Source organism: Crocuta crocuta, unplaced genomic scaffold (assembly GCF_008692635.1).
Source record: "Crocuta crocuta isolate KB4526 unplaced genomic scaffold, BGI_CrCroc_1.0 scaffold688, whole genome shotgun sequence".
Lineage (NCBI taxonomy): Eukaryota > Metazoa > Chordata > Mammalia > Carnivora > Hyaenidae > Crocuta > Crocuta crocuta.
This window is the reverse complement of record NW_027530550.1, coordinates 507952-535665: the sequence shown is the minus strand read 5'-3', so window position 1 is coordinate 535665 and position 27714 is coordinate 507952. Positions and strand designations below refer to the sequence as shown.

The 27714-nt window shown below is 36.8% G+C and overlaps 1 protein-coding gene and 1 long non-coding RNA gene across 3 annotated transcripts in view; one reads left to right on the top strand and one right to left on the bottom strand.

The window, feature by feature from the left end:
- Positions 1–15990, top strand: part of LOC144234531 (uncharacterized) — a 105798-nt gene extending 89808 nt beyond the window's left edge. The window contains exon 6 of the long non-coding RNA XR_013336006.1: positions 15875–15990. This is a non-coding gene — a long non-coding RNA (uncharacterized LOC144234531). The remainder of the gene's footprint in view (positions 1–15874) is intronic.
- The window catches only part of CDH8 (cadherin 8), a 345469-nt gene that overhangs the window by 27003 nt on the left and 290752 nt on the right, over positions 1–27714 (bottom strand). For both annotated transcript variants that reach the window (XR_013336005.1, XM_077767844.1), the window contains exon 9: positions 25132–25249. Coding sequence is in view for 1 of the 2 variants with exons in the window: in XM_077767844.1 (XP_077623970.1) it covers positions 25132–25249 (118 nt within the window). In the remaining variant the exon portion in view is untranslated. The remainder of the gene's footprint in view (positions 1–25131; positions 25250–27714) is intronic.

Below are 27714 nucleotides of genomic sequence, written 5' to 3'. Positions count from 1 at the left end.
ATTTATTAGTCATCTGCACTGTACAGGGCACTGTTCCTAGCACTGATTGCCTCAACTATCCATTTGATTTTGCCTGTGAAAATAAACCCAAAGAGATGCTGGAAATCCACTTTCTCATTCCAGAGTTCTTATTTAAAAAAATCAGCAGTTGGTTTGTGTTCAAGTGTTACTTTGTAAATGCCCCTCATCTGGTTCCTTTAATTCCGATGCACTCTCTTTATTATGTTCACATCACTAGGTGCTCCTGCTGGGTAACCTTCCACCTACCTACCTTGAGTCCGTCTCTGTCTTAGATGGGCTTTTAAGCTCTTTGCAGAAAGATCAAATCGTTAATGGTATTAAAGATGTCGCAGTAAAATTGTTAACTATGCTGGAAATGTTACTTGAGTAAAGAAAGGGAGAAATTTTTAATTGGAAGTCTTGCAGCTGGAAACCTCCACAAGGCTGGGGTTTTGTGTTTCTTTATATTTACTAGAGTTAATGCATTTTAGGTTAGGCAGAGTGTGCTTGGAAATTACAAGGACATTTCTACATATGCGTATATGTCCTTTTGAGGTTTGAAAGCAGAATCTATGTTGAACCAGATAGCTTTTGACATAAGAGGGAATGAAATGTTTGTAACCAGGCAGTTTTGAAGAGGGCAGTGACCTGGGGGATTAGGTAGCATCCTATAGAGCAGCCCCTCAGCTTCCTAACTATACAGTTGGAAACAAATTAAATTATCTTCCCCCCCTCAGTATCTTATGCTTTAAAATGGTATTGATATGTTCCTTAAATATTGGGGTAGATTAAATGAACCATTTAACACTATAGCTGGCTTATAATGGATTCATTTTAGTCTGGCTTACTTTCCCTCTTCATGCCACAATGAACAAGTGATGAAGCCTGATTGTGAGGGAAATTTGGCAATTCTCAGTCCCCATCCCATTTCAAAGCCAAAAAAAATCAGTCACAAATTTCATAGAGTTCATAAAGTTCATTTCCTTATTTAATATGCACAGCACATAGACAGATTGTAGCCAGCCATCTTCACTATAAATGAATCTGTGGTCATCACAGGCCCATTTTATAGATCAGGACTCAGGCTCAGACAGTCTAAGTAACTCCCTAAAAGTCGTTCTGTTTTTGGCAGTAGCGCTGAGCAGCTGGGATTTCCTGAGTTTTAGCATGGGCCTCCTAAACTTAAAGGACGTTACGAAGGTATGATGATTGTCATGAAGAGGAGACTCTCACCTGAAAATTCCTACAAGATGATTTTATACTTACAACCCTATTCGTTCTCACACAGACCTTCCCACCAGGGGTTGTTATCCTAATCCATAAAAAGCACTTATTAACCCGATGGTTTTGTTTGTTTATTCTGGAGTCAAGACAATCTGGGTTTGACCTTGGTGTTATCAACCAAGCGCTTCAGTTACGTTGCTTAACCTTTACGTTGAGTCAGCTTTCTCATCTGTAAAATGGAGAAAATAACAGCCCTAGCATAAGTGAATTCTAGTGATTTTTATTGAGTGTGTGTAACCACTAAGCTAGGAACTCGAGGGGGTTCTTTCTAACCATAATCTCACTTGGCAACATCATATTTGTTTTTATCATGCAACATTGCAAGCAGTTCCCGTATGTCACAGTGAGGAAAATCATCAGTCCCTTTTGGCAAATGGGACTACTGACAGTTTGTTAACTGGTGATAGAGGGCATTACATCCTTGTCTCTCTGTCCCCAGAAATGGTGTTCCAAGCAGTTTGAAATCTCTTACCAGAAGGAACTTCTAAACTGCTGGAACAGGAAAGGAAAAAGCAAGGAGGAGACATACCTACTTGTGTTTACTTATTCCTTTCGTGTGTCACATGCCAGCAATACCTCCATCATGCCAACCTCTCTGTCAGAGCAACTAATTTACATCCTGTTCGTGCAGGTCAGATGAAAGCCAAGCATGTAATTAGTGCCTTTGTGCCCTTGGAAACTCTAATGAAAGACCTCAGCTTTATAAGGACTCAAGACATGCAGCAGTTCTCTCTGTGGCCCCTAACCTCCCGGAGGGCCCAAACTTGCCTGCAAAGCAGTTTGTTTTCAAAGGAGTTTAAAAAGGAAGACTTTTGCTTGTTTTTCCAGTGCTTCTTTTTTCATGTTATTGGTGGGCCATTGAGCAGTGGGGGGAAATGCAATGCAGTTAACTGTCTGGGACAACCCCAGACACAGCAGTCCTGAGGTCTGGAAGTAACTGTTGGTACCCCCTCGTGGTTTGGGATTCTGCAGAATGATCCCATTGAGATGGCAGTGGGGATATTGAGATTCAAACAGTGTGAATTCGCTTCTCCTCTCTCCCTAGCTAGGGAATACTCCATACTGAGGGACCTCACGGTGATTGACAGAGAAAATGAAACCTACTTTAAAATATCCTCTTAAAAAGAGCATTTTACTTCTTTCTGTCTTCTTTCTGTCTTTAGTCTTTTACTTCTTTCTGTCTCACCCTTAGCATCAATTCCAATGGTTCTTATCATCTTGAAAGTGAAGTTTTCATAGGCCTAAGATGTCCCAAACCCATTCTATACTTAGAAAAACTATTTCAGGGGCATCTGGGTGACTCAGTCGATTAAATATATGGCTTTGGCTCTGGTCATGATCTCGCAGTTTGTGAGTTCGAGCCCTGTGTCGGGCTAAGTGCTGACAGCTCAGGGAATTTGTAGCCTGTTTCAAGTTCTGTGTCTCCCTCTCTCTGTGTNGAGAGAGGGAGTCACAGACTGAAACACGTTCCAGGCTCTGAGCTGGCAGTCAGCACAGAGCCCGACGCGGGGCTCGAACCCACAAACTGCAAAATCATGACCTAAGCGAAAGTCGGACGCTTAACCGACTAAGCCACCCAGGCGCCCCAAGCTTATATTAGCTTTAAGTCCAAGTATTGCCTACCTCACCTCCTCCATGCCACGCACTTATGATGTCTTCAGTATATAACATCCAAGGAGCAAAAAACATAAGTGGGGATAGTATAGAAGGAGCTTTGTTGACACATAGCCTGGCAGATTGCTCAAAACTATGGACGTATGATCCTCCTTTTCATTTGACAGTTTAAGAAACTAGCATTGTCTCTGTTACCGAAAACACCATTTCTCAATGAACTACTAAGGGCTTTAGAATCAAAGTGAATGATGATAGAAATTTAGGTCTTCTGTGACCTTGGAAAAGTCCCTTTACCACTCAAGTTTCTATAAATATAAGGTAGGACAAGAAATAACCACTTCTTAGGACAGTTGTAAAGTTAAAAGCAGATAAATATATAAAGTTCCTGGCTGATAAGAGGCACACTTAATGTTAGCCAAGCGTCATTTCCTCCCTGGAAATACCCCCCACACCCAGCACACTGGCATGGAATCCTACTTCCTCCATGGTATTACCACTTATTTGCTTCATGACTTAAGGACTCACTTAACTTCAACCTCAATGAGTCTTAGATTCTACAGCTTTAAAATGAGGTTAATAATATCTCCTTAAGGATCTTTGTAAGGGAAGTGAAGCCACTCCTTCGTAAAACAGGAAGCAATACTTACTAGTGTTTATTGTGATTACAGATTTTACTTTTGCTTCTGTGATGATGGTAATAGCCAGAAATTTGATACAGAAAAAAATGTTTATTGAGTCCTTCTGAAGATTTTTATTTTTTATTTATTTTTATGTTTTATTTTATTAATGTTTGTTTATTTTTGAGAGAGAGAGAGAGGCAGAGAGAGAGGGAGACACAGAATCCAGAGCAAGCTCCAGGCTCTGAGTTGTCAGCACAGAGCCCAATACGGAGCTCAAACTCACACCATGAGATCATGACCTGAGCGAAAGTCAGAGGCTTAACCGAATAAGTCACCCAGGTGCCCCTGAAGATTCTTATAAACATAAATGACAAAATTCTATGAAGATAGTTTTACTAATGTGCTTTATTTATTTTTTGGGATAAAGATGGGGTTTTAAGAGAGTTTAACTAACTTGTCCAAGGTCACACCACTATTATGTTACAGTTGAGACACAACAATCTAACCATGCCCTTAAAACCACTAATGTAGACTGCCATCTGAATCAGTGTCTAAGAATTTTAATTGTATGCTAGTTACCCTCTGTTAAACTGTGTTTAAACTATGACTGTATTCTCAGCACCATTTCACTAAAGCCGACATTTTTCAGGATGTATAGGAGCAAGGAAGTATGTTGGACATATGCTGAATAATGGGCCATGGGGGATTTACACTGGCATTTTGGCAGCTTAGTATCCATATTTTAAAGATGATCAAGTTGCCTGGGTCAAGAGGGTCTCTGAAGTAGCAATCTAACTCTTGGGAGCATTGCTGAAAGAAGGTTTAAAGACAGATTCGGAAGGTTAATCATGTTCTCTCTCTTATCTAAAATGTTGGATTCTTTATTTATCTTTGTTGCAATCCTGCCACTGATGGCTTTCTGAAACCTTGGACCAGTTTGGCCCAGTGGTGGCAAGTTGTAAAACCCCCTTGCTAAGTGAATTTTCTTACACATAGATGATCCTAAAATGGTCTCTCTCATCTATATAATCTCTCCTATTTCACGTGAACAAAATGAGATTTGGAAGAACACAATTATCATCAATATGCATGATATGATCTGCAGTGTGATCAGTGTTTGCAGGAATAGGAATTGTAAAATATTTATGCTCTTTCGATAAGCACACATACCTTTTGAGTTGCTATTGATTAAATATTTGAAATAAATTTCTCAATTTTTGGTCTTTTTATTTGGTTTATCTTTTTTCCTGTACCAAGTAACATGTCTATTAACAGGACCTTATGTTTATTCTAAGAACACTGTTCAATCTAAGAAAATGAAGAAGTAGAATGAATGTATCTATATAATTCATATTTGGACCCTCTGGGACTTTCTTTTCTTAGTAGGGCTAGGTTATTATATGTACTCCTTCAGGGCTGATTGTAGTATGCAAAGTCATTGTAAAGATTACCTCCATTCTTCCTTATTTTACCACCTCCAACTGGTAATTCCTCAAAATGACTCCGTTTTCCCTGTAGCCTCATTTTCAGTTACTAATGCCTGCGTACCCCCTCAATATATAGTCTAGTAGTGTCAGTGAGATTATAGTTCCCCTTTACTCTCCCCTGATCTAGCCAAGCTCTTCCCTTTGTTTTGGATGGCTCCCCACTTTCATTTACCTGGGTAAACCTTACACCTTTGATAAGTGGATTTTCCTTGAAGAATCAGCCCAGATTTACCTCTTTCAGAACTGAGCATCAGGACTTCTTCTATGTGTTCAAGTTCTCTGTGCCTATTCCTTTCATTGCCTTGATTATTCTTTTTCTAATCTCAAGACCTCTAGAAAGGCAAAAAGCCTCATTTATTTTTGGTATGCCTGGGCCATTGCTGAATGGAACTATCTATTCATATCACAGGCACTGTGGTTGGCAAATATGTACATTATACTTCTATGTAATCTTTTCTTTCCCAGTTTTCTTCCCTTGGATGGAAGCACCAATAAGTCTTTCCTTGCTCCATCTGGTACTTCCTCTAAGACTCAGCTCAAGTGTCTCCTTCTTCTAGAAATCCACATTGCCTGCTTTTCTTACCCCATCTATTGAGATCCCTTTGTCTGTAATCTTGTAGTGCTCTCTGGAAATCCCAGACTTAAGACAAGCAAACCAATGACTAGGAAAGAGTAAGAACTCCAACAGCATTGTTGAGGATACGGATCATGACATTGATCTCCATGTGCCTTGTATTTGTCACAGTATCTGGTCCTGATAAGTTACAGGATCTCAGTCAACATTTGTTAAATGTGCATGAATGGATGAATAAAAGGAAAATGTATGAAAGATTTCTTCTGTAGTATTTGGTCATACCACTCTTTAAAAACATACTAAATAAGAGTAAAAATGCATAACTTATATCCAATTAACCATTCAATCAACATTTCATAACCACCTTGACCATCTTGCCAGACATTGAAGTCATTGAATATATTTGCTATGCAGCAGATGATTCAGTGGTGTTCAGGGTAAGCACAGTTATCCCCTTGGAAACTATTAATATGTAGTAAAATCAGTGATTTTCTTTTTACCATAGAGATAAAGATGTAGTCCAAAGGTTAGGTGGCCATATAATTTATCATCCAAATGCTTTGGAAACAAAAGAGGCCATTATTAATAGCTAGCATGCTAGAACAATAGGCTTAAACCTGAACTAACCAGGCAAACAGTGGTGAAAGTTTACCACAATATCCAGAGAGAAAAGGCAATGATTTTATGAATCTCAGTCTGCTCATTTGAATTTCAGTGTCCAAAGGCAAATGTGATGGGCAATCCTATGAAGATTCTCCCCATCAGAGATTTTTATCTGAGTGTCTGAAGTTGCCTATAAACATAACCATTAGGTATTTTTCTTAGTCACTCAGTCCTGCTCTGCGTTATTACTGTGGTTTGATGGATTTCTTCCTGTAGACGAATCTGTATAAATATATATATACTGTTTTACTGCTTTTCTGCATTTCCCCTTTCAGAGAGTATGGGAAGAGGATGCATACACCTTGTTGCCTATGCTGGAACTCTCCCAGGTGTTTGTGTGTGTATGCACACACACGTGTTGGGTTGTGTACTAATGTTGCTAAGAAGAGAAACAACTGTTCTTTGTTGACTGAATGAGAATAGATCCTGCTTCCCTGAGCTTTTGGCTATAGTCACAGACTAAACAATTATAACAAAAAGTTGTTAGAAGCCCCTCCTCATTATTCAGAAAATAGAAGAAATAGTGCATTTGTATCGCTCTATAGAATGCTTTTATCCATTTCTCTCTGGAGAAAATGGGTGCTGAATAATGAGTAGGTTGGTTATAGATTTTTTTTTTTTTTTTTTGCAAAAATGTCTGCAATAAGTCTTCTTTCCATTATTATGCCCCTGGATATTCCCCTCCCAAACTTACTCTGGAATTAATTATGTGTCTTACTTTGGCCAAGGGGGCAACAGGAAATGTGGCTTGGTATTTGGTATTTTTTCCTATGCTTTAGTATTCTCTAACCAACACCATGTGAACAAGTATGGACTGGCCTTCTGGATGATGAGACACACATTGTTAAATCATCCCTAGCCCACCTAACATTAAGCCAATCATCCAGTATGTTGGGAAGCCAAGTTTGAAAATGAGCCCTAGCTGAATTAGTTTAAGTAAGAAGAATCATCCAGGTGATATATGGAGTCATAAGAAATTTTAAAAGTTTATTGTTTAAGCAGCTTTTTTTTAATGTTTGTTTGTTTGTTTATTGAGAGGAGTGAGGGGGTCAGAGAGAGAGGGAGAGAGAATCCCAAGCAGGTTCTATGCTGACATGAGGCTCTATCTCATGAATCAAGAGATCATAACCAGAGCCAAAATCAAGAGTTGGACTCCCAATCTACTGAGCTACCCAGGTGCCCTTCAGCTGCTAAGTTTTGAGTTAGTTTGTTACATAGAAAAGCAAACTGATGAAGAAACAGGCACCTTATAAAGGGATTGTAACAAAAAAGTTAAAATATGTAGCAGTAGCTTTGGAACAAGGTAGGTGCTGAGGTGGGGAAAGAGGTCAGGAAACATTTAGCAAATGTTAGAAAGTCAGAAAGGAAACTATCAGCTTCTTAGTGGAGGTTACTGATTAAATTTACAGGAAGCCTATAAAGTATTAAAAGACAATTAGACAACTTAAAGCATCTTCAGCATGAACTAAAACAGTTGTAATTCAAAAAGAAGCCTCAGATACCTAGCAGATAGGAAAGATACACTCAGCTGAAAACATGAAATGTTTCTTGTAGAAAATGAAAGATTTTTCAGGGGTGACCTAACAGTCTAGAGGGTACAGGCAAGAGCAGTAAACAGTGAACTGGGAACTATGCCCAGAGACAGAACCTGGCTCATTCCCTACCTTTAGAGTAAGAGGATGGCAACAAGTCACCAGGTGGATGCCTGGTGTATAGAATGCCTTCTATACATCTAACGTTCCTCCTCTATTCAAATGTTAATCTCTAGTCCAGTTCTTTTGAATTGAACTATATATGTTAGATAAATGTGGTACAGATAATGTACCTTTTCAGTTCATAGTCTCCTAATTTAGAGAAACTGAAACTGAAAATGTCATCTGCACTCATCTCTGTTACAAATCATGACAAACTGATGTTATCATTGTTAAAAAGTTTTTGGGAGTCCTGGGATAGAGGTGATCATGTATCAAATGTGAGAAGAATATGAAGGATTTGTGGATGGAAGGTACACATTGTAGGATACAGAAAATGACCACAGAATATATATTGCTTTTTCTGTCATGGAGTAGAGTCTCTCTGCCCAGCCCCAAATGTGCGTTGGCCTTGTGATTTGCTTTGACTAAAAGCATTTGGTGAAAGTGACATTGTGCAAGTTCCAAGCCTAGGAATTAAGAGATCCTGAAGAATCTTTTCTCAATCTGGGAAACTATCCACCCCCTGAATCCAAATCAACCTTCTAGAGGAGAAAAAGCCATGTGGAATGGGTTCCCAGTAGTCTGAGCCAAAGCCTCAGGCAGGTGTGTGAACCGAAGTGAGAATTGCTCAGCCTAGCTCAGACCAAAAGAACCAGGAAGGAAAGCATAGCAGCAAATTTGCTGATTCACAGAATTGGGACCAAATTAAAGGGCAATTGTTTTTATGCCATCACAGGGTACCATTATTAAGAGGGATTTTATTTGGCAACATTAAGCTATATGATTTACATAGAGTTCTGGAGCAGACTGCCTTAACCTAAACCATGACCTAGTGTTTAATTGACCTTGGCTAAGGCACTTAACAGCCCCGTTTCTCCCTCTTCATCTGCAAAATGGAGATGCACCCAAAAAAAAGCAATGGTAGGCACTCAGATATTATTGTTGATATGAATTATGTGTAAGTTAACTTTGTAGAGTGTCAAAGTTGAACAGTGAAATCCCAAGGGCAGCCTAGAGATTCTATGCCATAAAGAAGGGGAAAAGGTAAATGAGGTATGATTCAAGGCAGTGACATTAAACTATCTCCATTTTATAAATGTTCCTGGGAGTTTCCTGCTTGTGCATTCAAGCTGAATAATAACAGTAGCTATTATATATGGGGCATCTTCTACATGTCAGGCACTTTACACACATTATCTCTAATTCTTACAATTATACTACTAAGCAGTCGATAAATGATAGCTTTTATTATGCATCACATTCTGTGTAAATGCTTTATATCATTATCACATTTAATCCTTAAAATCACTTCTATGATAGGCATTATTAACCCAACCTCACAAATAAAGCAACAGAAGCACGCAGAACTTAAATAAAGGACCCAAACACACAGAGTTAGTGAGTGGCAGAGCAGGGATTCCTAGTTGGATCTGTCATAATCTAACACCTATGTTCTTTTTGCTGGTGTCACTCTGTATCTTGGCAGATGGAAATCTGAGATAGTGAAAGTTCTTTGTCAGGTTCACATAAACACTGACAGTGGATTATTGTCTCCTTTGTTCTCAGAAAGGAAGCCAAGGGGAAGGTGAAGGAGCTATCCACACTCTATAGTGAGTATTAACATGGGCACAATAGACTTTCCAGGGTCTTTTCCTGACATGACTCATAATACCAAATGAATTTGCTCATAGAAGGAGCCTCATGCATCATTGGTTTTCAAATTATATCTTGGGTTCTGTCATATATTAGGAGAGAGGGAGATAGAGAATGAACACGGTTTCTGGTCTGTCCCTCACCTATGTTTCAGTCATAGAATCTTCTTATCTATGTGTTCTATATTATTAGAGTACACTGTAAAATATAACTTATCAAAAGGATTCCTCTGTTAAAACAACAACAATAACAAAGCCAAGGACTTCAGTTTTATACAAATACCCATAGTGTAGAGGAGACCCGTGGGGTCCAAAGTGGAAACTATTTTACAAAGGCCCTCAAAGATAGACTTATGATAGATATAAGTAGGATTAGACGTCAAAATCTGACTTTCCTCTCCTTGTAGAACCTTCCATGAGGCTGTTACTAGATGGTGTTTCCATTTTGATGTGCAAGGAGATTCTCTTAAGTGCTCCTCAGGCCCAAAATGTTTATCTGAATATTTAAATAATGCATTACCATGGCCTGTCTTGAGGATGGGGCCAATGGAAGAAACTGTTTCTAGATCATCAGAATTTTACTTCGGCCATCTTTGGACTAGGTCATGACCATATTTAGGCCATTTTATTTAAACAATGACCTCTGGGATCAGAGGCATTGCTAAGACCTTAGACAGAAAGATCTTATGGACACTGCCCTGTGTATCATAGGATGTTTAGCAGCATCTCTGACCTCTACCCACTAGATGCCAGTAATCCCCCACCACTTTCCTAATTGTGACAGCTCCAGGTACTGCCAATTATCTACTGGACTACAAAGTCACCCTCAGTTGTGAACCACTTGGTCTGATGTAGGCACTAAAATAATTTATTTGATCATCATTTCTTAGTGATATCCCAAAGAAAACTAAACTCAGAATCTAAAACAGTTTCTGCACTAGTCATGGAAAGCAAAAACAGAACTTGAGTCAAGACTAATGCAGCTTTTAGAATTTATTTTTAACTGATTTATGGTAACTGAGTTGTGCAGGCACTGAAGTGTTTGTGGATGTTTCAAAATGACCTGCTTTTCATGAACATCAAATTTTTGATCTATCTGCAGAAAAAAAAATGGATTGATAGCTGCTATCAAATTTGATAGCAGATCCTGGATATAAAAAAAAAAGTTTTCTTGCTGTAAAATTTTAGCTGCCTGTCACTTACATTATATTATGTCACATCTCACAATGACATATTGCAATGTAATGCAATGTAAGTCACATAAGAGACAGCTGCAATTCATAACTTTCTGAACAGGGAGAGTCATGCTTTACTGAGAAGCTTCCCAAGGGAAGTGAAGGAATCCCTCTGCTGGGGTCATTCACAGCACTGATGCTACTGACATATTTGTGAGTCTTATATTCTTATCCCATCTATACTCTTTATTCTTCCAACCTATCTCTTTTTTTAAAACTGACCTTCTTGTATTTCTTCTGAGTGTGACAAAGCTGTCAATCAAATGGCTTGCCTCTGTGAAAGTGGGGACTTATCCAGGCTGACCCATCAGGGGTCTAGGGCTGCTGCTAGCCTGAGGTTGAATTTGTATGAATTAAGCGATGGATTCACCTTTGGGCAGCTACAGCCTTAAAGGGTTCAAGGGCTTGAAATGAAATCAGGCCTTTCTGAGAATAGAGAAAGAAGACTCCTTGGCGTCAGAACTTCTCAGGGGGAAAATGGGCTGATTTTGAATTGCTGCTCACCCCAGGGCCAAGGGCTTGGGATAAGGAATAGCTCACAAAACTGTTCAAAACATCCCTGAGGATATTTGATGTCCATGAATACAGAGAATAGCTCAGTTGAGTCACATGATCATCTCCTAGGCCATACATGGACCTTTTAACTAGGAACTGATAAGGAGCCCAGGATAAAGAGGATCTCTCATTCAGAAATACCAAGCTGTAAGATATGTACAGACCTGCTCCTTCAGCAAGCTTTCTTTCCTTCTCTTTAAAGAGATTGTGCAGGGACGGCAAGATAACACAGAAAGAAAGTAGAAGTACTAGGGAAAGACAGATCTTGGGGCACCTAGGTCTCATCATTTAGAGACACCATATGAACTCTAGACTTCCTGTTATTTGGGCCCATTTACCTTTATAGCTCAGGTAGTTTAAGTAGGGTTGTCTGCAAGCAAATAAGTATTAATACATATATGTATTCTCTCCACCTAGTTTTTCCTAAGACGTGAAAGGTAAGCTTTTCATGAGCTCTTTTGTGTGAAGGTACATTAAATGCATTCATTCATTGGCCAGCCTCTTATGTTCTTTAACCACAGCCTCCATTTATTGATCCTCCATTTGAACCCATATATTGTACTCTAAGTTTGCATAACCTTTAAAAACTCCTCACAATGCTGTAAGTAATTCCTGGATTAATCCATTTTAAGAGAAGATTAAGGCTGAGAGATGCAATAGCTCATTAAAGATCCCCTAGCAAGTGATGGAGCCCAGTCTCTACTCAACCTGTGGGAAATGGGCTTCCCACTGTGTGTGGTTGTCTTTGTCATTGCTCACTTTCATCACTGCTGCCTCTGAGAATATTTTATGTTTTATATTTTATATATTTTAGAAGCTGTAGGAAGACAAGAATTACATGGGATCAAGGATAATAGAATCACAGTTATGAGAGCCCATGCTTCCTACTCCCTCATGATTTTCTTCACATTGTAACTTTTTTCCTCCTCTCTGTCCTCTAAGAACAAACTGATGCATGTTGTACAGGAGGCTCAGACCCCCTGCAATGTGAATGGGTTTCTGTGAGCCCAACATTCATGGACCTCTAAGAGTAGAGTTTGCAAGGATCCAGGAATTACTTAGCACATAATGGACTTTATCTGTTCTTGGCCTTGGTTTCCTAAGTTTCACTGGATCTCCTAGAAATACTGAGAACTTTTCCTGAATCTTACTTTGTCATCATTGCTGCCCTTCCACCCAGCCATATGTAGCTCATGTATTAGGCACGTTGGCTGGCTACTCTTTTTATTTAAAAAAAATTTTTTTAATGTCTTATTTTGAGAGACAGAGAGCAAGCGGGGGAGGGGCAGAGAGAGAGAGGGAGACACAGAATCTGAAGCAGGCTCCAGGCTCTGAGCTGTCAGCACAGAACCCAACACAGGGCTCGAACCCACAGACCGCGAGATAATGACCTGAACCGAAGTCAGACACATAACCATTGAGCCACCCAGGTGCCTCTGGCTACTATTCTTTTTTTTTTTTTTTTTACATCTTTACATTTTTTTAAAAAATTTTTTTACAAATAGTTTATTGTCAAATTAGTTTCCACATAACAACCAGTGCTCATCCCCCCAAGTGCCCTCCTCCNCCCCATCCATCAGTCCTCAGATTTTGTCAGCATTCAAGAGTCTCTCTCATCGCTTCTCGGCCTTTTGGCTAAGATCAAGTGAAGAGTCTCTCATGGTTTANCAGCCTCACTAATTTGACTGTCCCTATTGCTCTTTGCAGTCATCATATTCATGTCTAGAATGCACTTCAGGGTAGGTTTTAATATGTATAGCTTAATCCCTCAAAGCCTGTCCTCACCTGATGTCTGCTTCCTTCTTTTTTCTTTAAGGTCCCACAAATATTACTCTTTGGTCCACTGGAATTATGATATAAAAACTCTTGCTACTTTTCTGTTCTCTGCCACTTTGACATTACCATCATATGTTACCATCACCCTTCTAAAGAGGAAGGTCCCTGATAGAGAAATTTGTGATGTAAAGCTCCATGTTCTGTACTTATAATCAAGACCCAGCACATACCCCAATATCGCATTTCCAGGCAAAGCCTTCACAGCCACACATGGATTTTAAATTCTCACACTGCAATTTCAAACTTGGAAATTGTGCTTTTGAGAGAAATGAATACGCAATTCCTTGTTAATGGCACTTGGCTTATTTTGGAAGGCATTCTATGAAGGGATTAAGCAAGTGAGTAATATAATAAACACAATGACTGCCTTTGGAAATGTGCTTCTTTAAAACACCCCTCACAGTTTGTCTGTACTCTAATTTCAGTGGAGTGTTGAGCTAGATTACCTAAACTTTGCACCCAGCACTATTTTTATACCTAAGTTGTTGGTTTTTTCTCCCTCCAGTTCCCCTTCAGACTTATTATTTGAAATATTGTGTTTTAATCATTCACACACATATACATGTGTGTGCGTGTGTATATATGTATGATTCTAACATATGTGTGTGTGTGTTTTAATACCTATGAAATAAGGATATGTCTTATATTTAAGGGCATGTTGTATTGTCAGCTTTTTAACGGAACGTTATTTTTCTTAACTGAGCATAAATTAATGGTGTATCTCTTTAACAACATTGTATATTTGATGATATTAAAGTTTTAAGGCATCAAATTAGAGTTGCCAGGTTTTACCCAACTAATACTGTGATGTTCTCTAAGGCTTAGCTGATAGTTTCTAGCCTTCTATATTTTGAGAAAAGGAACCACAAATGTTTGAAAACTATAAATAAAATATCAGCAGTTTTGCTGAGCAAATGTTCTAGGAGTAAAGGGCAAGGCTTTGAAAGGTACTAAGTGCTCCTGGTAAGAATACAGATTTACCAGCTTGGTAGCCTCATTCTGTGTCTGGCACTTCCATTAACATAGTGGAGCTTCAACTTCCCATCTATAAAATGGCAATGATAATGCTCACCCTGAATATATACTTTAGAGATCAATGGAGAGACAGATATACTGTCAATAATATGAAATAATAGGTGCTCAGAAAACTTTCGTATTGTTTTTTCTTGTTATTTGATATATAACCCATGCAGAGTAACAGAGCACAGGTTTATCTTAAAATACCTGCAGGACTGCTAAGTAAAATCCTCAACAGAGATAGAAGTATACTTTCTAATGTGTATAATCTTTTTTTATGTTTTCCAATTAAAAATATAGGGGCACAGATTTTCTTCTTGTTTCTCCCTACACAATCAAAATGTGAACTTTATATAATTTTCTGTGTACATTTCAGTCATTTTACTTTGGGAAAAATAATGAATTTGAGATAATTTTCTCCTAACCACTCTACAACTTTCTTTGTTGAACATTTGCCCAATGACATTTGTAAAGAAGGGAAGTTTCTTGTCAACTGATGTCAACTTCATGTTTCAGAACATGGGCTAAGACTTTTTTTTTTAAGACTTGAAACTATGCACTGAGAGACCTCTTTCATATATATCTTACTGGTATACGTAGTATATTTTTATATCAAGTTATTTCCCATCCTTACTAGAAATGTATGTGTGTACGTGTGTCTTAAAACCTCATCAGTATGTAGGACACATTTTTTATTCTATGAAAAACATTAAGTATGTACATACTTAAAATACTAAGTATACTTAAAATACTAAGACATACTCAAAATACTAAGAGCCACATCATGAATATTCTTTTGTGAACTAAGCAAAGTCTATTGAGAACAGAGTTCATGGATCTCCACAAAATGTTTCATTGCATCTGTCTTTAAACATATTTTTGGCCTTTCCTTATTGTTCCTTAAAATAAGTTCCTTGTATATCTGACCAGTCTCCCTTTTGTGATTAGCACTCTCTGCACATAACAGTGTTTTCATTTCTCTAAAACATACTCAAGCTCTAATTTTTTGAGAGACCTTCCTGATAAATCAAAACTAATCCAGTAATTAAATATCTTCATAAAACTAGTATATTTCCTATCTCCACCCTTAGAAGATAAGGAAGGCTACCAAATTCTGAGCTATTAGAACCATGTGTCATATGATTATTGAGTTCTTTTGATATATGGGAATGATTTAATTCTTTAATATGTCCAGAGTTCTGCCCAAATGTACTGAGAAAGAGAACCTGTAATATTGTAGAGGCATATCTTTTAATAACACTATCTGGTATTTTAATATGAATGAGATTTGGTATAATAATTTCTGGTAGAAAGATGACTTCCATATGCATTATTTCTTTTGAATGTTGATAAAGAAGGCAAAGCACACAGAACATCACTTAAGTTCTAGGTACTGCCCTTAGCACTTATCGTATATTCTTTCATTTGTTCATCACAGCAATTTCATTTTAACATTATCAAACACAGTCTGTTACAGAAAGTTGAAAGCTCTGTCCAAAGTCACATCTTCATTAATTGGTGAATGCGGAATTTGTCTGATTTCCAAGTCTCTGATATATCTCCAAATAGCACAGGTTTGCACACTCAGTATTTTAGAATATGTGAATCCTTAGCTCTCCAACAGTAACCCATTTATTTTATAGGAGAAGAAACTGAAGTCCCTGGAAAAGTGCATCACAGTGTGGCCTTGATGGAATGAGAAATGACAGTCTGGCCAAGTGAAAGCATGAAACTTGGAGAAAGATGATTGTGCTCAGCATACCAGGTACAATATCACTTTTTTCTCAGACTGCCATAAGATAAACAGCCATCAAAAGGCTGAGAATAATCTACTCAAACAATAGATGAAGAAAATTCTAGTAAGCAATCTACTAGGATGAAAGCAAAGGCAATGGTTGACTCAGCAAGGTCCAAGGAAACAGTTACTATTTTTCTCTATGAAGTGCATCAGTACATTCATTCTGATCGCTCTTTAGGGGACATATAGAAAATGAACCCAATGCCATGTCCAAAAACCAGCACAATACCATCCTCTGATTGCCAAAGGACCTCAGTAAACATTAAACACTGAAAATTAGTTAAAACCTGGTCACTGACAGGTATTTGAACCAACAATGCATAGGAACTGGAAAAGACATAAACTATATCCAATGAGGCTTGGATCAGAACTATAATGGATTCTAATAAACTGGCAAAAATGGATTCATCAGTCCCTGTCCACTGGCAGTGCTGCTGCATGAATTGCAGTGATGCCTAAGGATCACCTTGAGTTTGGGAAGAACTCCCCAACATAATCTGACTGTAGTCAGAAGCACATTGGATAGTGTGGTTCAACTTGTCTGAGTGCAGGCGTAGTGAGGGTACCAATCTGAAACTCACAGGGAGAATTTGTTATCCATGACTCTGGATATATATCACCACCTGATAAGCACAATGCTTTGTAAAGATGAAACTCTTTTTTATGTAGGGCCCATTTTACAAGTTGGGTGAGGTCTAAGAGGGACCTTTGTTTATGACAGTATAGAAGTTAGAATATTTGATCATTCCTCCCCAAATCATAGTATTTTACAGCCTAGCCTGTGAATTTCTCCACTATAAGATAAAAATCCATGTTAAATTATAGCCTTCCTTTCTGTGAATTCAAATTAGTATAAGATTGAGTTGTGAGAACAAAAATACACTGTACAGGAGAACCAAAATCGTATCTGTTTAATTCACTGCTTTGTTTGCAATTCCAGGGTAGTGCCTAGCACATGGTAGACACTAACTAAATAGGTATTGAATGAATGAGTGAATAAAGATATACTCTCTTATTAATAACCTCAGAGGATAATGGGGAAGACATTCCTTGGGTCATGTGTCCACCTTAGCCATTGCCACACTGTCCTACAGAGAAAAGCAAAGAAAACAACAACAACAGCAGCAAAACCTTACAGCCACTGTTAAACATTCCCTTGTTCTGCTCACAAATGCGGGGAGCCTGAGTTCTTATGAATGATTGGAAATTAGCTAGATAGAAAATGGAGGGAGCAGTAGATGTGTATTTCAGATAAAGGGAAGGGAGAGTGGATTTAAAAGCACCATTGGTTTTGCATGTTCAAGGCTGTATAAGGAATACAGATGATGAGAACAAGGTAGAAGGGAGAGAGTGATGGATAATAAAATTGGGGAGAGAGACATTCTTCATCATTGCCTATTTTAAATGTACACTATCACTGATTTTTTAAAAATACATTTGACATTCTGTATTTAACATTTAAGATCTTCCTAATATATTTTTTTTTGCCAAGGTCCTCCAAAATAAAAAAAATCTGTCATTCTATCAATTCTCAAATGTTCCATTTGCCAGTATATAGAGTTGTATGGAATTGGATCTAGAGAGAGAAAACTCCACTCTCTGGACATCTACAATTTGTAAGTCCTCTTTATTTTTATCCATTATTATGTTATGGTTATGAGGATTATTCAAGGAAAAATTTCAGTTACCCAAAAATTATTCTTTACCATTTCTCCTCTCCCTTTGCTTTACTTATGGCTGATTTTACAGACATGTTTAATCATTGGCCACTCAAGTAAGGGGCAGTTAAATAGCATATCATTAGTTACCACCTAAATGCCTTATTTTAGTTTCCTTATTGATATTTTTGTTTGTTGCATTGGGTGTGGGTGTGGGTTTGTTACAGTAGGATAAGAGATTCAGGAGGCTTACAAAATTATAGAAAAAGAAGGAACATAAGGAAAGGAAACTAATATTTATTGAGTACCTTCAATTTTCCAGACACTGAAGTTAGCACATTTTTAAAAAGTAAATTAACATTTTCTTATTCCAAATGACATATGTGTAATCATATGTTTACCTCGATGAAGGTTCGAGATTATTCAGCTATTTGTGGAAGTTCTCACAGATCATGATCAAAAGAGCTAGATTCAAAGCTAAATACTGTTAACTATGAATCTCGTGCTGTAGTATATTCCACAGGGTTTTTTTTTTTTTTTTTACTATTCATTCTACTTCATCCCAAGTCAACTTTAAAAATGTTTACGTGAATGTCCCGTTTACTGTTTCCAAATTATTTCTCTGCCTTCTCTATCTATTTGAATAAACCAAAGGATCCCAAGCACATGATATGTATTATTCGGGTCACATCCCTAGATATGACATCCCTAGAATGTCATGTATACCTAATGTTGTACCTATAAAGTGCTCAAAATTAATTCAGACTTCTGTGCTGAAGGGAGATAAAATGATTGTCAGCTACATTTAATACTTTTTTAGAAAAGGAGAATTTGCATCAGCTGACAGCTCATTTTGTTTCCTCATTCAATTTTATTATTTGCTTGTGCTTACCAAAAGGACAGTAATGTTTATTTGGCACCCAAAAAATCCCAAGATCTATTTTTATGCTTGTAAACAGATCAGTAAATAGCATTATTTTTTAATGACACAAACAAGAAAGTGGTCCAAACAAGATTTGATAAATAGAAGACATTTCTCTGAATAATTCTCTCTACTCCTCTTGATGTTCAATTGATTTCCTTATTTTCTATTTTTTTCTTTTGAAGCAAAAGTCTCAGAAAGCAAATTTTCAGTAAAAAGATTCTATGCCTTAAGGGATCTTTAAGGTAACCACAGTAGCTTTAAGATAACTAAGCATATACCAATTTATCTCTTAAGCTTTTCTCTTTCAAAAATTTTCAGAATCAGAGGGATGCCTGTGTGGTTCAAGTGTCTGACTCTTGATTTCAGCTCAGGTCATGATCTCACAGCTCATGGGTTTGAGCCTGGGATTCTTGTTCTCTCCCCCTCTTCCTGCCCCTCCCCAGCTCATGCTGTCTCTCAAAATAAATACATTAAGTAAATAAACATTAAAATTGTTTTTTTTCTTAATTAGAATACTCTATCCAGACTGTAAATGATTTAGCAAATGGACTGGGAGATGAATCAGTTTATAAGTTTGAATAGCATATGGACAAGCACACATGGAATTCTATGCCATGTATCAAAATTATATTCCTGGTAGTTAGTGATCTCAGAATTCAATTGTCTCCCACAATATACACTAAAAATAAATATGGAGGAGTGCTATCTCTGAATAGAGCAATAGTTTTAGGATTTTCAATATATGCAAAGGAAATTCTTAACTTTTGAAAGTACTCTTGTATTATGAATTAAAAAAGAAAAATAACAAGAGTTTTATTAAAACTACTTAAGCCAAGAAAACCTAGTTTTCTGATCCCAACTCTACAATCATATGCAACTTGGAAAGTGGAAGCACAGATCTGTTATCTATTTTTCTTAGCTTGCACATCATCCTTAATTACAGTTTAGACGACAAAATGAAACATAAATGGCTTTTTATCAACGGAACATTGCTAGAAGCATAAACAATAAATTATGAATTACTGAAGCAGAAGCCTTTTGGATCATGTATGCATAATGCTATTCTGCATATTTGGGATCCCAGTTGGACCTCCTGTTTCATGCAAATTGAATACTACCTTTTACAATTCAACATTGACAAAAAGTACCATGCTTCGTGTGGGTCAGAGCTGACACCTTAAATGAAAAAGACCTTTGTCAATGTGTGGTGCTGTGTATGCGCTGTGGAAAATTCCTCTATGTGAGCAGAATAGACAGGGTTACCATATTGCAAACATACATATAGAGGTATTCATTATCGCACTCATACAAGCGCAGGGTTTTCACTTGTTGCTTAGGTATGGTTGCCTGGGAAACCTGATGAAATGGATCTGCTGTGGCTGAGGGATGGAGGCTTTTGTAAGGACCACTTGAGGAGAGATGTTATTTTGGAAAAGTCCTGTCATATCTTCAAAACAGGCTGGGGTAATGGAAGAATTCCAGGAGGCCTGAGGTGGCCAGAAAAGGACATCTAGATTATAAAGTGGCCCTCTTTACTCTGGATCATCAGGAAGACTTTTCAAGTCCAGTTCTGCCTGGATGGGGATAAATCTGGCTTCAGGAGAAAGAGAGAGGGGCTCTGTCCCTCCAACCTGAGTACAGCAGAGGCGTGTGTGAGGATTCAGCCTGAGTAAAGATGGAGGACAGAGGGCCAGCTCTGGCTGGCCTGGGACCAGGGAAATCCACTTCAACCTTCAGGCAGCAAATATCAATTTTGTAGCAAGAGGAATGTGAGATAAGTTGACATTCTTCAAAAAAGCAAAGGAAGATTGTCTTTAATCTTCCAACCTGTGCAAAAAGATTCCACAGGGTATATGTGTTTGGAGGCTGTGGGTGTTTGAAACAACTTGATATGTTAGAATGAAAACTAATCCCATCGAGTTGGAAGTTGGGGTCAACTATTGTGTGGAGAAAGCTGAGTTTCATTTTGGCACAGGAGAAAGAGAGAAAAGGCTTTATATTCAAAAACAGATCCAAGAATCCTGCAGCTATTTTCAAGGCTGGTAAATATTTTAATTCTTTCCCTATCTTCTCCTCCTCCTCCTCCTCCTTTCCCCCCACCTTTTATCTTTCTATCATAATACCATTTAGATTGCAACACATTACTAAGCAGATTTCTTGTAATGTATTCTAGTAAGGATGAAGGTTTTCAAAACTACCATTGAGGCCACTTTCACAATTGCTGTACAATATTAAAAACTTAACAGAGTTAAAGCTGCAAAGAGACTTGTTGAAATGATAAGCCAGAGGAGAAGGAACATAGCATAGGGATTTAGGAATTAATAGATTAATCTAATGAAGATCTTGTCCCATTTACTGATAAAGGTTTTTGTTTGTTTGTTTTTGCTTTTTTTTTTTTTTTTTTAAATGTGCCAGACATTGTGTTAAGTAAGAGCTGTTTAAGACCTCGGTTACACATATCTATCACAGCATGCCTGTGGGGTGAATAGGTATTGTTATCCTGGTATTACAGATGAAGAAACTGTGGCTTAACATAATCAGCCTGCAGTCTATATTCTTATAAGGGATGCTTCTAGAGGATAAAAGACATAAAACACATATTGCTTGAAACCAGCCAGTCAGTTGAGATGGAAACTCCACAAATCAAAGCATGAATTATATTCTAAACAGGGAACCATGTTATGGACATTGAGATTGCCCAGGTACATTTATTCCAAAGCTCTAGTCAGCATCAACATCTCCAAATTAATTATCACATTATACCTGTGGAGTGAGGTGCTTACCAATAGGGTTTGGTCAAAAAGGAAATGTCAAGAAGAGAAACAAATATTAGTATAATCAGGTACTCTGTTTCCCCTGCTGTCTTTTCTTAAGCCTAACCAAGGTGTAATTAAGACCGAATTTATTGTCTACTTCTTTCCTTTTTATAATGTCCTCTTTGTGTTTTTCGTCATTTATCTATACACATGATTCAAATATTTCAGTATAAAACACGAAGACTCCCACTTTGCTAGACTCCTTTCTGGCAATCCCAATCAAATCTTTTAACTACAGTTTGCAGGCTGGAGAAGATCATGTTTCTGGCAGACCTGAAATTTTCTGCAAGCAAGATATTACTGTATCTGTGAAAGGTCCATTTATCTTCCCTTTCTTGTTATTTTGAATTGTTGAGTATCTTCCATTTTCATGGTTAGCATGGAGGCCAATACTGCAATGTGGTCAGCAAAAATCTCAATTTGTTTCTAAATTCACCCAACTAGAAGATGGAGAAACCAATGTCTGGGCCATATAATTTAGAAAATGTGAGGTGCTATGATTGGTGTATATATGTGATATAAATGACTTATCATATTTTTGACCTTTGCTTTCACCTTTATGGGTGTTTAAGGTTGCTTTCCTAATCTGGATGAAATATGAATCTCATATATTCAGAATGAGAATTATTTGTGAAATCACTCAACTGTGTAGGAGATAGGAGACAGCTAATTTCGATCTCATTTTGTCTTTGATTATTAATTAGTCGGCTGAAAATTGCAGAAGGACCAATCTATATGAGGGAGGGGAAAGATCACAGTAACTTCAAGTTGAAAGACGTGATACAATTTCCTTAGAAAATGCCAAATATTAAAACTATCTCCCAGGTATACTTAGGATAGTTCCCTTGTACAAGATAAAAGAAATACTGTTAGTAAGGTTACTTCACACATATTATTTAAGATAATTTCACTCAGAGTAACTGCTACTATAATATCTTCACAAATATTCTTACGTAAATTCTAAATTCATACTAATAAATATTCTTTCATGTGAAAAAAAAAAACAAACTATCTCCCATAAAGATCTAATTGAATAGGGGAATCATCTGCCCATCAATTATAAATTTAGACATACTGGGTCTCTCAAAATATTAACCTTCATCTGGTGGGATGGGACTTAAAAATCATGACATTCTCAGTGGAGAAACATCAACTAATGACCATTTTAAAGTCCATTTTATGTAGAAAGAAACAATTCTAAATATGATTATATCATCTGACTCTATCCATCTTAAAACATAAAATATACCATAGTTTTAAAATAAATAATGCCTAGTATTTGGATTTTTATATTGTATTTGTATTCTCTTATCATTAACAGGGAATGGGTAATAGGCTAACAAAATACTGATTTATCTATCTACTTATCTATCTCTATCATTTTAAATCTGGCAACTTTTTTCCCATTACTTTGATTGTTTCTTTCTACCTGTGAAGAAGGGACCATTCCCCCCCCCCCTCTATTTTTATAGTAACTATCCAGATGCCAATAAGGTGGCCTATGGAGCAAAACTTGTGAATTTCTGATCTAGGAAAAGGAAGATAGAGTATAAATTATACATATCTATTCCAACGACTAGTGAGGTCATGATTTACTCTATGGAGAAGTTGAATATTTGGATCCTAAATCCAAAATCACAGTGAATGTATGTTCTGATTTCCACACGACAGTCCTGGTTTATGTTTTCTCCCCCCAGGAACAAATATAAATAGCAACCCATTTCACTTTAAAAAATGCCCCAGTTGGAATAATAAGTTATATGGTCACTTTTGGCAAAATAAACACACACAGAGAATGCTCTTTCCACAAAACACTCATAACACCTGGCATTTAAAAAATTTTTTTCAGTTATTTCACACACACACAAATTGTGACATAAAAAAAGTGTAACTTCCATTTCTAGTTTCAGAGTAAAACAGATAATACACATACTTTTAAGTATTCTTTTAAAGGGCTTATTGAAATGTGTGATAGGGCAAAAGAGGTTACTTAAGTGTGCAAACTTTGACTTTTTACTGCTTCCAAAATTTAGAGAAAATGCACAAAATTCATTTACTGTCAGACTAAAATCCCCTCTTTAAAAGATTTAGGGTATAACAAATATAGTACAAAAGTACACTTTCCTTGGCACCCCAAACAGCCACTCATTCATTCACAACATGTTTATATAGTAAACATGGCTTTGATGGGCCGTACTTCTATTACAGGCATATCTTGAAATTGCGTGCCCAGAATATGCCAAGAAGCTCAAACCCTTTGGAATGGGAATATATTTCTTCACAGAGAATTTTTAAATGTAGGGCATTTCATATGCAAAAATAATGACTGATACCTATTAGCTCACAATCAAAGTGAACATAGACCACACTTATACACAGACTTAGCTCAGCTTGGGATTTCTGAGTTGGCTTTCATCTTAGCCATATTCATGTGACTTTCATAAAAAAGAAATCATGATAACTGAAAAACAAAGACAATGTACATGGATTACAGTTCTTAATTAGGGGAAGGTTAACAAAGGAGCACTTCACTACTAAGGAGAAAGAACAGGATTTCGTGTCCATAGTGTTTTTTACAGTGGAGGCCAGCTAAATAAGTAATATCTGTATAATGACTTTCCCACTTCATTTTTGGTGATGCATTTGCATTTATCAAAGCATCCCCAAAGAACTAAGTAAGCGGCATCATGTTGAAAGGTAAAGCCATAATATGCTTAACAAGAGCCATAAAATGTTGTTTTATTTCATGAAGGAAATGTCGTCAAAATTCACTACCTCCTTGAAACAGAACATAGCAAATAACCCAAATGTCATGAACTTTTTCTCTACTGAGTATAGTTTTTATAAAGACCATTCGGAAATCCAAACAAATGTCTAGAGTAAAGCCAGAAAACAGTTTAAGACAATACATTTATTTTGCTAATCATTCAAAAACAGCTGAAACTAAATCTTAAATATACCTGAGCCAAAATAAACAGCAAAAAATGATTGTTACATATACAGCAGCTTAGGAAACAAAAATATATAGATGAGATAGACTTTTAAAAAAATAGATCTATAACCTTATATGCAATAGACAATAGTTAGGGGAAATAATTAATCCAAACTAAGTTCTCAAGAAATAATGAAATGGATTAAATGTTTTCCATGAGTGAAAGACTCAACAGTAGAATCAGTTTATATGAACTCCACAATAATACTGATAAGAAGTGTCCTTCAAGAAGGATTTCCTGATCTAATTGCTACTATCAAAGTTGGTATAGGCTTAAAACAAATACCTCTAATGTGTACCCACAAACCAGGCAAAATTAGGATAGGCTTTCCCTAAAGACTTGGTAAACATTCAGTTAAAACTTAGCAACTGTGCAGTATAAGCCAGTTCTCTCTCTAACTGATATCTCAGTATCTCAGAATTCCTGGAACTTTCCCAGGGGTTAAATCTTACTGTTCATTCTTTGAAGTAAGGTGATTGAGGTATTCCCTGGGATAAAATTAACTTTCACATTAACAACTTTCTTATCTGTTGTTTTAATATTGGAAAGAAGAAGTGATGTAATTACCAAGCCATTAGGCTGATAAGCTAAGTTTCAACTGCTTATGGGTGAACAAAAATTATTTTATTGATATTTTCAGTCAAATTACAAAATCACATCCTATTTTCCAATTTATGTTCCACCCTGTTTCACAAGGCTAATATATTTACCTTCATTTTTCTTGATGGTAAAATTCGGATTGTTGACCATTTCTGGAAGGAGACTGTATAAGAAATAATGTCCATTTTTGGGATCATCTTTGTCCATGGCACTCACTGTTTGAATAACCTGTAACATAAAACTCGACATCAGCATTTCTGATGACATCAGAGGGCTTATACCACCTTTAAAAGCTGAGTGACATCTCTTTAGTGGACTGATACTTGGTCCAAGGATTTTTTTTCCCCCAGTTATCTGAATTGTTGTGGATAGTTTGTGCCAAGAACAAGTAGAAACATTTATCACTTTAAAACTTCAGCTTTGATAAATTGATGAATATTAAGGTAATTACCTTTGTGTCCATTTGGTGTCTGTGGCTCAAAATAGCAAATTTAAGCATATTTGAAAATCTCACTGGGTAATTACAGGTTTCTTTCCAATTTGAATATACACGGCCATCTAGAATGAGATTTGGAATTGTTACAGTGATTGTAGTGTGGCTCTTGGGAGGATCTTGGAAGTAAAGAACTTAAATCTTGATTCCTCAAAATTCCTCTTTTATTTTACTCATCAGGTTACAAATGTTTGCCAAATAGAATGTTCCTCGGCACAAACATCACCGCAAAAAACCTTTCTGAAGAGTTGCATCTGTTCCCTCCCAATAATGAATACTGTTTTTAAACCTAGTGGATAACACATGCAAACAATGCTTTGGAGTGTATCCTGAGATGAATAAATTATAGGAATTAGGAGAATTACCACTGTGCAGAGAACTGTTTGGATAGATACACACACTTGGAATCGGTGCCGGCTGAATGTGCTCATTTCATTTGCAAAGCTGCATTAACTTAGTGCTAAGTTGTTTCTTGTGATGTCAGAGAATCAGCTTAATAATTCATATTTATGATTCTGTGATATTAATCACTTCAATGTTAAACACTGGGCAACAGTTAATGTAGTAAAAATTATAGCTTATACTACCATTGTAAATAACTACGACATAATTAAAAAAAATGTCTGTAAAGAATGGACAGTCGAGGCGATATCAAATTTACCATAAAAAGAATTAAGAGGGACCTGCTCTCCGGTTTATGAAATTTAGAGAATGTAATGATGACCCCTAATATATTAGGTTTATTTGAACTTAGGTCCCATTCAACTTTGCCAATTTCATTATAGATGAAAAAATGGATCATTTCTGAGAAAAGGATATCCTTGCCTTGTGACTTATCGCTTAAATGAGTGTGAGAACCACAACTGTGAGCATCTATGACTTTTGTGCATACTCTATGATGAACAGTACATTAAGGTTAAGACATAAAGGAAATAACCTCTCAGCTTTCATTTCTCCATTTTTGAAATGGGACATAATACTTACCCGGTAGGGGTTTTACTTTTGTTAAGGTCCTTGTAAAATGTTTTATCAATGTACTTAGCTTGAGTAATAAGATAACAAAAAAAATAGCACAAAATATAACTCAGGATTAAGACAGTGAGGTAGTCATCAAAGTGATGGACTCTGAAATCGAGCAGCCTTGATAGAAACCATAGTTTTACATTTTAGTCATTGTGACACTGAGGGAGTTACATTAGTCTTTCTGAAACTCAGTTTCCATGTATTCTAAAATAACAAATAAAAAGTGCCTTTCTCATAGGGCTGTTTTGATGATTGATGTAAATTCATGTGAATCTCTTAATATAGTATCTTGTTCCTAGTAAATGTTCAGTAAATGTTAGTCATCATCCTTATTGTCATTATTGTGTGTTTTTTTTTAATTAGGGTCACTACCATTTATTCATGACATAACCCCATGGTAAGTGTAATGGGTTTGATGTTCCCTAACCTCATCAGAGTAGATGGGAAAATAATTATATTTACTCTATCTCAACACCTACCATGTTTGCCTTGACATTTACGTGCAGAGAGACACTCTGGGATTCCAGTTTTATAAAAAATAAAAGAGCGGACATCCAAGGGGAAAAGCTGGGAAACACAAATCAGTCTTTTATGGCTAGCCTATGTGTACAAATATTTAAGAGAAGAATTTGACAAGAACCTTCTTTTAGGCAGTTATAAAGAACAGAGAGGGGGCAAGGTTATTTGTGAGCATATGTAGCATCCCTTTCTCCCTTTACCCACATTTGTTTCAAAGTATTCCTATATCCAGGTGCACTATTTGAAAAAGTAACTCTTAAAGTATGTGAACATAAGTGAAGAAAAGCAAATGAGAATACTTTTTGATATCCTGGGGTGAAAATCATTGATGACTAAATGCATTCTATAGTGTATTTAGTGGATAGAGCTCCTGTAATAATACCATTTCTCATATTTCTAAGTAATCTGCATGAAAAAGACTCATACATGTTGGCAAGAGGATCTTTATGAGTTATTTCATGAGTTAAGCCACCACGACCAAAATAAAAGTTGCAATAATTTAGCTTACCTGAAGTAAAGGAGTATAATTACCTGTCATGCCATATCTCAGAAGTTTATTCTAAACATTATACACGCAATGAATATGTTTTTTCCCATCATGTATTTAAGCCAGAAACTAGACATATGACTTCTTGAGCCTACTGAACCAGAAAGGCAT